A 12,877-nucleotide genomic window follows, 5' to 3' on the forward strand; every position below is an offset into this window, starting at 1 on the left:
TGATCTACCCACCTTATCTTCAGCATTCTTCTGTAGCACCACATTTCGAAAGTTTCTAGTCTCTTCTTGTCCAAACTGGTTGTCGTCCATGTTTCACTTCCATACATGGCTACACTCCATACAAATACTTTCAGAAACGACTTCCTGACACTTAAATCTATACTCGATGTTAACAAATTTCTCTTCTTCAGAAACGATTTCCTTGCCATTGCCAGTCTACATTTTATATCCTCTCTACTTCGGCCATCATCAGTTATTTTACTCCCTAAATAGCAAAACTCCTTTACTACTTTAAGTGTCTCATTTCCTAATCTAATCCCCTCAGCATCACCCGATTTAATTCGACTACATTCCATTATCCTCGTTTTGCTTTTGTTGATGTTCATCTTATATCCTCCTTTCAAGATACTGTCCATTCCGTTCAACTGCTCTTCCAAGTCCTTTGCTGTCTCTGACAGAATTACAATGTCATCGGCGAACCTCAAAGTTTGACCATATTGCAGCCATTTTCGGTGACTCAATACACCATCTTCAGGCCTTAAACTGGATTGAGGAAGTGAAGTCCGATCGCATACACGATTCCATCAGTGGCCAACATATATGAAGTAGCTTCTGTAGAATACCGTAATAACGGTGTTTTGTCTGCAATCGTCAACTACCAGGAACTTGGTAGTTGATGGCTGCACCATAACTGGTTGCAACATAATTAAATAACACCAAAACGACGACTGCAGGCGTTTCTTTTTATGAAGTAATCTCTTTCTAGTTGGTGGTTTTACTACGGAGGATACCTTGGCTCTTGATTATTCCAACAGTGAGTCCAGTCTTCAATTTCAGCCACCTAAGATTTATCGATTATGTGACCATAGTTAGACCCAAGGCAGTAATAACATTCTCAGTAATTCTGCTGAATTTCGTGTTGTTTGTTATTTCGAGAAAATGGAGGCCGAACAGCTTTCGAAGATGCTTACGCAGTTTTCTGATGTATTGACTGACAGACTGGGAGTTACAGATAAAGCTCACTATCGAATACAGCTAACCAATAATATGCCATTTCGCCTTCTTAGAAGACAGAGTCTTGTGAAATTGTGAAAATCTTTCTGAAACAATATATTTTTTATTAGACCATGGGACAGCAGTGGTGTCTGTAAACTACAGTCTAGGTATCCATTCTGCAGTGTCCAGTAAGACATCGTTACTCACCGTGGACGTCGATGCAGCCGAACTGCTGCTTCATGATGCTCGTGTTGATCTGGCAGGTGTAGCAGCCGCGGTCGGCCTCCTTGAGCTGGCGCAGGTGCAGCCGCCAGGTGCGCAGCTGGTCGTGCGAGACTGCGACGCGGTTGTTGTGCGTCACGACCTTGTCCTGCAGCGACAGCAGCGTCTGGTCGTCCGCCCGCAGCCACACTACCTGGCGAGACACGGGCGGCAGTTAGCAGCAGCGCACTCAGCGAGGCGCACCTGCAGCAGCAGGTGGTCGACAGTCATGTAATGTGGCCGGGTGTCGGCCGTTCCGTGGCCAACGAGATGTACGGGCCCTGCAACGGCCTTGTGACGTCACACTAGTAGGCTTGTCCGCCACACTTCGCGAACGCTTGGCTCTGTTCAGGGTCCACGGGAAATCAATATTTAATCGAAAAATAACCCCACTATAGGTCTTAATTGTGTAGTCTACTATCGAAAACTTTTGTGCAATAAAGTGCACAGTTAATCATTACTAAACTCGTGTGAAATACTCTACTGGCCATTAAAATTGCTACACCACGAAGATGACGTGCTACAGACGCGTAATTTAACCGACAGGAAGATGATTCAGTGATATGCAATAACTAGCAGTCGAGATGACAGGCATCTTATCTGCATGGCTGTAACGGATCGTGCAGCCATGTCTCGATCCCTGAGTCAAGAGATGGGGACGTTTGCAAGACACCAGCCATCTGTACGAACAGTTCGACGACGTTTGCAGCAGTATGGACTGTCAGCTTGGAGACCATGGCTGCCATTACCCTCGACGCTGCATCACAGACAGGAGCGCCTGCGATGGTGTACTCAACAACGAAACTGGGTGCACGAATGGCAAAACGTCATTTCTTCAGATGAGTCCAGGTTTTGTTTACAACATATTGATGGTCGCATCCGTGTTCGGCGACATCGCGGTGAACGCACATTGGAAGCATGCCATACTGGCGTATCACCCGACGTGATGGTATGGGGTGCCATTGGTTACAAGTCTCGGTCACCTCTTGTTCGCATTGACGGCACTTTGAACAGTGGACGTTACATTTCAGATGTGGTATGACCTGTGGCTCTACCCTTTATTCGGTCCCTGCGAAACCATACATTTCAGCAGGATAATGAACGACCGCATGCTACAGGTCCTGTACTGGCCTTTCTGGATATAGAAAATGTGCGACTGCTGCCCTAGCCAGCACATTCTCCAGATCTCTCACCAATTGAAAACGTCTGGTCAATGGTGGCCGAGAAACTGGCTCGTCACAATACGCCAGTCACTACTCTTGATGAACTGTGGCATCACGTTGAAGCTGCGTGGGCAGCCGTACCTGTACACGCCATCCAAGCTCTGTTTGACTCAATGCCCAGGCGTATCAAGGCCGTTAATATGGCCAGAGGTGGTTGTTCTGGGTACTGATTTCTCAGGATGTGTGCGCCCAAATGTAATCACATGTCATTTCTAGTATAATATATTTGTCCAATAAATACCCGTTTATCATCTGCATTTCCTCTTGGTGTAGTAATTTTAATGGCCAGTAGTGTAAAATAGATGTCAGGCAGGAATATAGTCCTTCGTCTGTCTGCTTAGACTATACAGCCATAGAGCTGTGAGAGGAATTAAAAAAGAATTAAGACTGGAATTAAAATTCAGGCTGAAAGGATAAGATTCGCTGATGAGGCTGCTGTCCTGAGTGAAAGTGAGGAAGTGTTACAGGATGTGTTTAAATGAACGAACAGTCTAATGAACACAGCACTTGGATGGAGAGTAAATTGAAGAAAGATGTAAGTATTGAGGAGTAGTAGAACTGAGAACAGCGAATGATTTAAAATCTGAATTGGGATATATCGAAGTAGACGAAGTTGAGCAACGCTGCTACCTACGCAGGAAAATAATGTATGTTGGATGGACCAAGGAGACTGGCACTGGTAAAGATGGCATTCGTGGTCAGGAGAAATCTCCTAGTATGAAAGGTATATCTCAATTTAACGAAGAAATTTTTGGTAATGTACGTTTGGAGCATAGCACCGTATATAGTGAGACAAGGACTTTGGAAAAACCAGAACAGAAGAGAATAAAGCTTTTGATGTGTGGTGCGACGATAGAACGTTGAAAATCAGGTGGACAGAAGTTAAGGAATGAGCAGGTTCTTCGTAGAATCGGCGAGAAAAGGAATGCACAGAAAAGACTGACAAGAAGAAAGGACAGATGATACGACATCTGTTAAGACATCAGGGAATAACTTCCATCGTTCTAGAGCGAGCAGTAGTGGGTGAAAATAAATTGGTTTCACGAAGAGTACTCTACACCATCCGTCCCTTACTTAGCATACATCGCCCAGCCTAAAGCCCAGGCAACTGGCTAACAAACCCAAATGGCTTCGGTATATAAGAAGGGTAGAAAACGGACCCAAAGAATTGTAGTTCAACATCATTAATATTGGCTTTCTACAAAATTCTTATACATTTCCTTAGTTCGAATGTAATAAATTTTCTTCAGAGGAGAAAATCCTCTGCACAAAAAATCTGCACTGATTTAGAAACCATCGTTCACGCCAAACTCAGCTTGCCGTTTTCTCGCACAACGAACAATGGCTGAAGAGCTAGACAATTTGCATATGCCTAGATTTCCGGAAAGCGTTTGTCACTGTCTCATTGCAGACTGTAAACGAATGTTGGAGGATACGAAATGGGATCTCAGGTATGTCATTGGCTCAAAGATTACTTAAGTAATAAAACCCAGTGCATAGTCCTGGGCGGCCAGTGTTCCTCAGACACAAGGGCATCGATAGGAGCTCTCGCAGGGAAATATGATAGGACCACTATTGCTCTCCTTATACATAAATGATCTGGCGGACAGTTGAACGTCAGTGGCTGTTTGCTGATGACGCTGTGGTGTACCAGAAGGTGTCGTCGTTGACTAACTGTAGGAGGAAGCAAGATGACTTAGAATTTCTAGTTGGTGATGAGTGGCTGCTTGCTCCAATTATAGAAAACGAATGTTAGTGCTGATTTGTAGGAAAATCAATCTTCTAATGTCCGAATACACCATTAGTAGTGTGCTCCTCGACACACTTACGTAGCAACACGCAATTAAATGAATCGAGAATTTGTAGATTGTTGTGAGAAAGGCGAATGGTCGGTTTCAGTTCATTGAGAGAATTTTAGAAAAGTATGGTTGAACTGTAAAGGAGACGCATATAAGACTCTAGCGCTATCCGTCTCGACTGTTTGGTTTCCGCACCAGATCGTAGTGAAGGAAGACATTTAAGTACGAGGGCTATTCGGAAAGAAGGGAACGATCGATCGCGAAATGGAAACCACAGTGAAAATCAAAACTGTTTTCTTGGCACATTTAGCTACACCTTCCAGGCACTTCTCTACATAGTCGCCGATCCGACGTAGACATTTGTCGGAACGTTATACCAATTTTGCAACACCATCGTCATAGAAGGCAGCCGGCTGTGCTTTCCGATAATTCTCTACGCTGTTCTCTACGCTGGTCTATAGTGCGTAGCCTGCGCCCAAGTGTTGTCTTCGTATCCAGTGTTTCATGTGAACCGAGATGATACTCTGGACGAGCCAATTAGGGCTGTGTTGTGGGTGATCGAACACTTCCCATCGAAAAGGCTGCAGGAGCGTCTTCACTGCCCCTGCAGAGTGTGGCTGAGAATTGCCCTGAAGAAGGAAGTGTGTGGCAGTTGTGTTATTTGGGCTGCATTCATTAAGGCGAAGCCTCTCAGTGGGCGCTCCTACATTGGCGGGAGGCATTGTTGTTCTGGGCACCTTTACTCTATCACAGTGTTCTCACAACGGAAATGATGTCATCGACAGGCGTACTAGAGACACTGCCCAAATCGCCCTGTGAGAAGTCTCGTCCAATTTTCACAGTGGCTTCCGTTTCGCGACCGATCGTTCCTCCCTTTTCGAGTAGCCCTAGCAACATCTAGGCGGGCACCTAGATTAGTTACTGTTAGGTTCCAGCAACACGCAAGTTTTACGGAGGTGCTTCAGGAACTCAAATTGGAGTCCCTGTTGATAATATGATGTTGTTTTTGAGGAACATTGTTGCAGAAATTTATGGAACTGTCATTTGAAGCTGACTGTAGAACAATTATATTGCCATCAGCATACATTTTGTGTAAGGTCCACAAAGATAAGAGAAATGAGGCGTCATATAGAACCATACAGAGTCGTTCGTTACCCGCTCTACTTGCGAGTGGAAAAGGAAAGCAGATGACCATTAGTGGTACACGATAGTTCCACCCGCACCCCGCCCCCCACCCTCTCACTATACACCGTGCGGTGGCTTGAGGAGTATGTGTGTATATGCAGATGTGAGTGTAGTAGAATTTGACCTCGCCTATATTACACTCCTGGAAATGGAAAAAAGAACACATTGTCACCGGTGTGTCAGACCCACCATACTTGCTCCGGACACTGCGAGAGGGCTGTACAAGCAATGATCACACGCACGGCACAGCGGACACACCAGGAACCGCGGTGTTGGCCGTCGAATGGCGCTAGCTGCGCAGCATTTGTGCACCGCCGCCGTCAGTGTCAGCCAGTTTGCCGTGGCATACGGAGCTCCATCGCAGTCTTTAACACTGGTAGCATGCCGCGACAGCGTGGACGTGAACCGTATGTGCAGTTGACGGACTTTGAGCGAGGGCGTATAGTGGGCATGCGGGAGGCCGGGTGGACGTACCGCCGAATTGCTCAACACGTGGGGCGTGAGGTCTCCACAGTACATCGATGTTGTCGCCAGTGGTCGGCGGAAGGTGCACGTGCCTGTCGACCGGGGACCGGACCGCAGCGACGCACGGATGCACGCCAAGACCGTAGGATCCTACGCAGTGCCGTAGGGGACCGCACCGCCACTTCCCAGCAAATTAGGGACACTGTTGCTCCTGGGGTATCGGCGAGGACCATTCGCAACCGTCTCCATGAAGCTGGGCTACGGTCCCGCACACTGTTAGGCCGTCTTCCGCTCACGCCCCAACATCGTGCAGCCCGCCTCCAGTGGTGTCGCGACAGGCGTGAATGGAGGGACGAATGGAGACGTGTCGTCTTCAGCGATGAGAGTCGTTTCTGCCTTGGTGCCAATGATGGTCGTATGCGTGTTTGGCGCCGTGCAGGTGAGCGCCACAATCAGGACTGCATACGACCGAGGCACACAGGGCCAACACCCGGCATCATGGTGTGGGGAGCGATCTCCTACACTGGCCGTACACCACTGGTGATCGTCGAGGGGACACTGAATAGTGCACGGTACATCCAAACCGTCATCGAACCCATCGTTCTGCCATTCCTAGACCGGCAAGGGAACTTGCTGTTTCAACAGGACAATGCACGTCCGCATGTATCCCGTGCCACCCAACGTGCTCTAGAAGGTGTAAGTCAACTACCCTGGCCAGCAAGATCTCCGGATCTGTCCCCCATTGAGCATGTTTGGGACTGGATGAAGCGTCGTCTCACGCGGTCTGCACGTCCAGCACGAACGCTGGTCCAACTGAGGCGCCAGGTGGAAATGGCATGGCAAGCCGTTCCACAGGACTACATCCAGCATCTCTACGATCGTCTCCATGGGAGAATAGCAGCCAGCATTGCTGCGAAAGGTGGATATACACTGTACTAGTGCCGACATTGTGCATGCTCTGTTGCCTGTGTCTATGTGCCTGTGGTTCTGTCAGTGTGATCATGTGATGTATCTGACCCCTGGAATGTGTCAATAAAGTTACCCCTTCCTGGGACAATGAATTCACGGTGTTCTTATTTCAATTTCCAGAAGTGTATATATATATATATATATATATATATATATATATATATATATATATATATGTGTGTGTGTGTGTGTGTGTGTGTGTGTGTGTGTGTGGTGAGTCACCTAACATTACCGCTGGATATATTTCGTAAACCACATCAAATACTGACGAATCGATTCCACAGACCGAATGTGAGGAGAGGGGCTAGTGTAATTGGTTAATACAAACCATACAAAAATGCACGGAAGTGTATTTTGTAACACAAACCTACGCTTTTTTAATTGGAACCCGGTTAGTTTTGTTAGCACATCAGGACATATAGACAAATACGTAATCGGTGCCGTTTGTTGCATTGTAAAATATTAATTACATCCGGAGATATTGTAACCTAAAGTTGATGCTTGAGTACCACTCCTCCGCTGTTTGGTCATGTGTATCGGAGAGCGCCGAATTACGTAGGGATCCAAAGGGAACGGTGATGGAACTTAGGTACAGAAGAGACTGGAACATCACATTAAGACCATATGCTAACACCTTTTTATTGGTCTTTTTCACTGATGCACATATACGTTACCATGAGGGGTGAGGTACACGTTCGACGGGCGTTTCATAGGACATGGAGGACGCATAAATTTTCCAGCCCGTTCTCCTGATCTTACACCTCTGGACTTCTTTCAGTGGGGTTCGTTAAAGGATAATGTGTACCGTGATGCGCCTACAACCCCAGAGGATATGAAACAACGTATTGCGGCAGCCTGCGGCGACATTACCCCAGATGTACTGCGGCGTGTACGACATTCATTACGCCAGAGATTGCAATTGTGTGCAGCAAATGATGGCCACCACAATAAACATCTATTGGCCTGACATGTCGGGACACACTCTATTGCACTCCGTAATGGAAAACGGAAAAGACGTGTGTACATGTACATCACCCCTCATGGTAATGTACATGTGTGTCAGTGAAAAAGACCAATAAAAAGGTGTTAGCATGTGGACGTAATGTGTTGTTCCAGTCTCTTCTGTACCTAAGGTCCATCACCGTTCCCTTTGGATCCCTACGTAATTCGGTGCTCTCCGATACACCCGATCGAACAGCGGAGGAGTGGCACTCAAGCGTCAACTTTAGGTTGCAATGTCTCCGGATGTAATAAACATTTTACAATGCAACAAACGGCACTGATTACGTATTTGTTTATATGTTCAGATGTGCTAACAAAACTAACGGGGTTCTATTAAGAAAAACGTAGGTTTGTGTTAAAAAGCATACTTCCGTGCATTTTTTTATTGTTTGTATTAACCAATTACACTAGCCCCTCATCTCACATTCGGTCTGTGGAATCGATTCGTCAGTATTTGATGTGGTTTACGAAATATATCCAGCGGTAACGTTAGGTGACTCACCCTATATATATATATATATATATATATATATATATATATATATATATATATATATATATATATGTGTGTGTGTGTGTGTGTCCGTGTGTGTGTGTGTGCTGTTGTGGCCTTCAGTCCAGAGACAGGTTTGATGCAGCTCTCCATGATACGCTATCCTGTGCAAGCTTCTTCATCTCCAAGTACCTACTACAACCTATATCCTTCTGAATCTCCCTCTACGACTTTTATCCTCCACGCTGCCCTCCAATACTAAATTGGTGATCCATTGATGCCTCAGAACATGTCCTACCAACCGATCCCTTCTTCTAGTCAAGTTCTGCCACAAATTTCTCTTCTCCCCAAAGCTAGTTAATACCTCTTCATCAGTTATGTGATCTACCCATTTGACCTTCAGAAATCTTCTGTAGCACCACATTTCGAAAGCTTCTATTCTCTTCCTGTCCAAACTATTTATCGTCAATGTTTCACTTCCATACATGGCTACACTCCATACAAACACCTTCAGAAACGACTTCCTGACACTTAAATCTACACTCGCTGTTAACAAATTTCTCTTCTTCAGAAACACTTTCCTTGCCATTGCCAGTCTACATTTAGTATCCTCTCTACTTTGACCATCATCAGTTATTTTGCTCCCCAAATAGCAAAACTCCATTACTACTTTAAGTGTCTCATTTCCTAATCTAGTTCCCTCAGCATAACCCGATTTAATTCGACTACATTCCATTATCCTTGTTTTTCTTCTGTTGATGTTCATCTTATATCCTCCTTTCAAGGCTCTGTCCATTCCATTCAGCTGTTCTTCCAGGTCCTTTGCTGTCTCTGACAGAATTACAATGTCATCGGCGAACCTCGAAGTTTTTATTTCTTCTCCATGGATTTTAATACTTACTCTGAACATTTCTTTTGTTTCCCTTACTGCTTGCTCAATATACAGATTGACTAGCATCGGGGAGAGGCTACAACAATGTCTCACACCCTTCCCAACCACTGCTTCCCTTTCATGTTCCTCGACTCTTATAACTGCCATCTGGTTTCTGTATAAATTGTATATAGCCTTTCGCTCCCTGTATTGTACCCCTGCCACCTTCAGAATCTGGAAGAGAGTATTCCAGTCCAGATTGTCTAAAGCTTTCTCAAAGTCTACAAATGCTAGAAACGTAGGTTTGCCTTTACTTAATCTATCTTCTAAGATAAGTCGTAGGGTCTGTATTACATGACGTCTCGCAATATATTTACGGAATCCCAACTGATCTTCCCCGAGGTCGGCTTCTACCAGATTTTTCATTCGTCTCTAAGAAATTCGCGTTCGTATGTTGCAGCCGTGACTTATTAAACTGTTAGTTCGCTAATTTTCACATTTGTCAACACCTGCTTTCTTTGGGATTTGAATTACTACATTCTTCTTGGCGTCTGAGGGTGTTTCGCCTATCTCATACATCTTGCTCACCCGATGGTAGAGTTTTGTCATGGCTGGCTCTCCCAATTTGTCAGTAGTTCTAATGGAAAGTTGTGTACTCCAAGCGCCTTGTTTCGACACAGATCTTTCAGTGCTCTGTCAAACTCTTCACGCAGTATGATATCTCCCATTTCATCTTCATCTACATCCTTTTCCATTTCCATAATATTGGCCTCAAGTACCTCGCCATTGTACAGACACTCTGTATACTGCTCCAACCCTTTTTGCTTTCCATTCTTTGCTAAGAACCGGGTTTCCATCAGACCTCTTGATATTCATACAAGTGCTTCTCTTTTCTCCAAAGGTCTCATCAATTTTCCTGTAGGCAGTATCTATCTTACCCCTAATGAGATAAACCTCTACATCCGTACATGTGTCCTCTAGCCATCCCAGCTTAGCGATTTTGCACTTCCTGTCGATCTCATTTTTGAGATGTTTGTATTCCTTTTTGCGGGCTTCATTTACTGAATTTTTGTATTTTCTCCTTTCATCAGTTAAATTCAGTATATCTTCTGCTACTCAAGTATTTCTGCTAGCACTCGTCTTTTTGCCTATTTGATCCTCTGCTGCCTTCAATTTTTTATCCCTGAAAGCTACCCATTCTTCTTATACTTTATCTGTTTCCCCCATTCCTGTCAATTGTTCCCTTAAGCTCTACATGAAACTCTGTAAAACCTTTGGTTCTTTCAGTTTATCCAGGTCCCATGTCCTTAAATTCCCACCGTTTTGCAGTTTCTTCAGTTTTAATCTACAGTTCATAACCAATAGATTGTGGTCAGAGTCCACACCTGCCCCTGGAAATGTCTTACTATTTAAAACCTGTTTCCTAAATCTCTGTCTTACCACTATATAATCTATCTGAAATCTTCTAGTATCTCCAGGGTCCATCCATGTATACAACCTTCTTTCATGATTCTTGAACCTAGTGTTAGCTCTCTACGTACTACGAACCTCACAAATATCTATTAAAAAGGGGGTTTATATTTTTAAAAAAGCAGTTGATATCCGTTTGACCTATGGCAGAGCCATCTAGCGGGCCAACCATAGCGCTATCTGGTTTCCCCCTTCAAGACAGACAACTTTCGCTCTTCGTAGTTTTTTCGTTTGACGCGTATTTCGTGAGATATTCGCCCCGTCACGATCAATGGACCACCCTGTATATTTTCATACCCATTCATCACTGGGTGTCTCTCTTGTATGTACCTTAATCACATTTTGACGAAATTCTTATCATCGCGTCCATTTTACACGACGCAATGTATCCATACTTCAAGTTGTTATTAACGTTTGCTGACAGAATGTGATGTACGGTGGTTATTTAAGGATCAACTCTATTACTGTCTTCAGGAGTTGCCGTCCTTGGCTCCACGATACCTGCTCCGCTCACCGCCTCCGCCTGGCATCGTGGGTATAACTTAGGTATTTAATATTTGACTGTTTTTATCAGATTACCCTTTAAATCCATTCTATATATATATATTTCATTGTAGTGTCATCTGAAGATGTGCACATTTTTACCGAAACCGGTTACCATTGCCATTAAATATTTTTAATTCAGTTTTACAAATAAAGGTGCACTGTTTTTTGGACGGTCCCCACAGCGCGGCAGTCGCGGCGCGAGCCTCACCTTGTACTTGCCCAGGTTGTCGACGACGCAGGAGAGGACGGCCTCGCGGCCGACGGGCGCCGTCAGGTTGCCGATAGGCGCCGCGAACTCCGGCTCTGGAGAGGACAGCCGCGGCGGCGCCCACGAGTCCGGCGCTGCAACAAGTGGGGAGGGTGCGTCACTACACAAGCCGGGGCTGCGCTAGCTCAGGAACTGAGGTGCTCGTCACGAGAAGCTAGCAGTCTGCAGCGCCAAGAGCTGCCTAACTTTCTTCTACGATACAAACAAGACGACGCTTTAGCCAGCGCGTAAAAGCGAGAACTTCAGCCATAAGTGCATCCGAATGCCTTCTGTTGTCATACATGTCAACACATAAATGTGGAATCGTGCCAGAAGCAGATAGCAGCTACAAATGCGAAAATGGTATCCGGTTTCAGTCGATTATCATCATATTCATAACAATCTCTGGAATACAGATAATGTTATAGCTTGGAGGTACATAAAAACAATGTAAGTTAAAGACTAAGTGCCAAAAAAGTGAAACAAAATTAATGAAACGACGTATAGCCTCTGGTGATGAGCGAAGGCGGTGGGCGAAGCACGAGCCATATGTGAAACGGCTCGAACGTTTACTGTTGAATATCGCACATACGCTGCGTGTTAAATAGAATCTCCACCCAACACCTGGTGAGTGACATAGACAGGCTAAACGTAAGGTAAAACCGTGTCAAAAGTATCAGAGTTGTAAAGTAAGTATTAAAAATGGAAATAATACATTAAATTTCATCAGCAGTAACTGCTGTGAGCAGTATGAATGAAAACTCACACGACAGTGGTGTATTATTTTGCAGTATTCATTACTTATTTTACAAACAGGTTTCCGGCTGTTACTCCATCATCAGGTACAAAGGTATGTATGTGATGCTGTGAAATTTTGTTCGATCAAAGATTTTAAAATAGTTCATCTACAGATAATCTCCATTTCAAGAGATGAAAAACTTTAATGTCAGATTTAGCAATAAAGCAAGAGGGATTGTTTCATTGCAAGTGCCATGTAGGATTATTTAAGAAATATAAAACATATGACTGGTTAATTAATGAAAAGCAGAGAAATTATAACAGTTGTTCATAGAAGAAAATAAATTGAACAATAAACTTTCGTGACACGTTCCAGAGGCGTGACAGACGAAATAACGCTTCCAGAATGAAATTTTCACTATGCAACGGAATGTCCCCTAATTCGAAACTTCCTGGCAGACTGAAACTATGTGCCGTGCCGGAATCGTGACCTTTGCCTTCCGCGGGAAACTGCTCTACCGACCGTGCCACCCAAGCAGGCCTCCCGACCACCTTTCACAGCTTTACTTTCGGTTACTTCCACTTACCGGTCTTTACTAGGTCCTTAATTAC

At 44.7% G+C, this 12,877-nt stretch overlaps 1 protein-coding gene across 1 annotated transcript in view; it reads right to left on the reverse strand.

Moving 5' to 3' along the window:
- LOC126195241 (lachesin-like) overlaps positions 1 to 11,831 on the reverse strand; it is a 321,469-nt gene extending 309,638 nt beyond the window's left edge. The window contains exons 1-3 of the mRNA XM_049933768.1: positions 11,735 to 11,831; positions 11,489 to 11,622; positions 1,204 to 1,411 (exon numbers count right to left, since the gene is read on the reverse strand). Coding sequence (XP_049789725.1) covers positions 1,204 to 1,411; positions 11,489 to 11,622; positions 11,735 to 11,831 — 439 coding nt within the window. The remainder of the gene's footprint in view (positions 1 to 1,203; positions 1,412 to 11,488; positions 11,623 to 11,734) is intronic.
- Positions 11,832 to 12,877: the final 1,046 nt, after the last annotated feature.

Source organism: Schistocerca nitens, chromosome 7 (assembly GCF_023898315.1).
Source record: "Schistocerca nitens isolate TAMUIC-IGC-003100 chromosome 7, iqSchNite1.1, whole genome shotgun sequence".
Lineage (NCBI taxonomy): Eukaryota > Metazoa > Arthropoda > Insecta > Orthoptera > Acrididae > Schistocerca > Schistocerca nitens.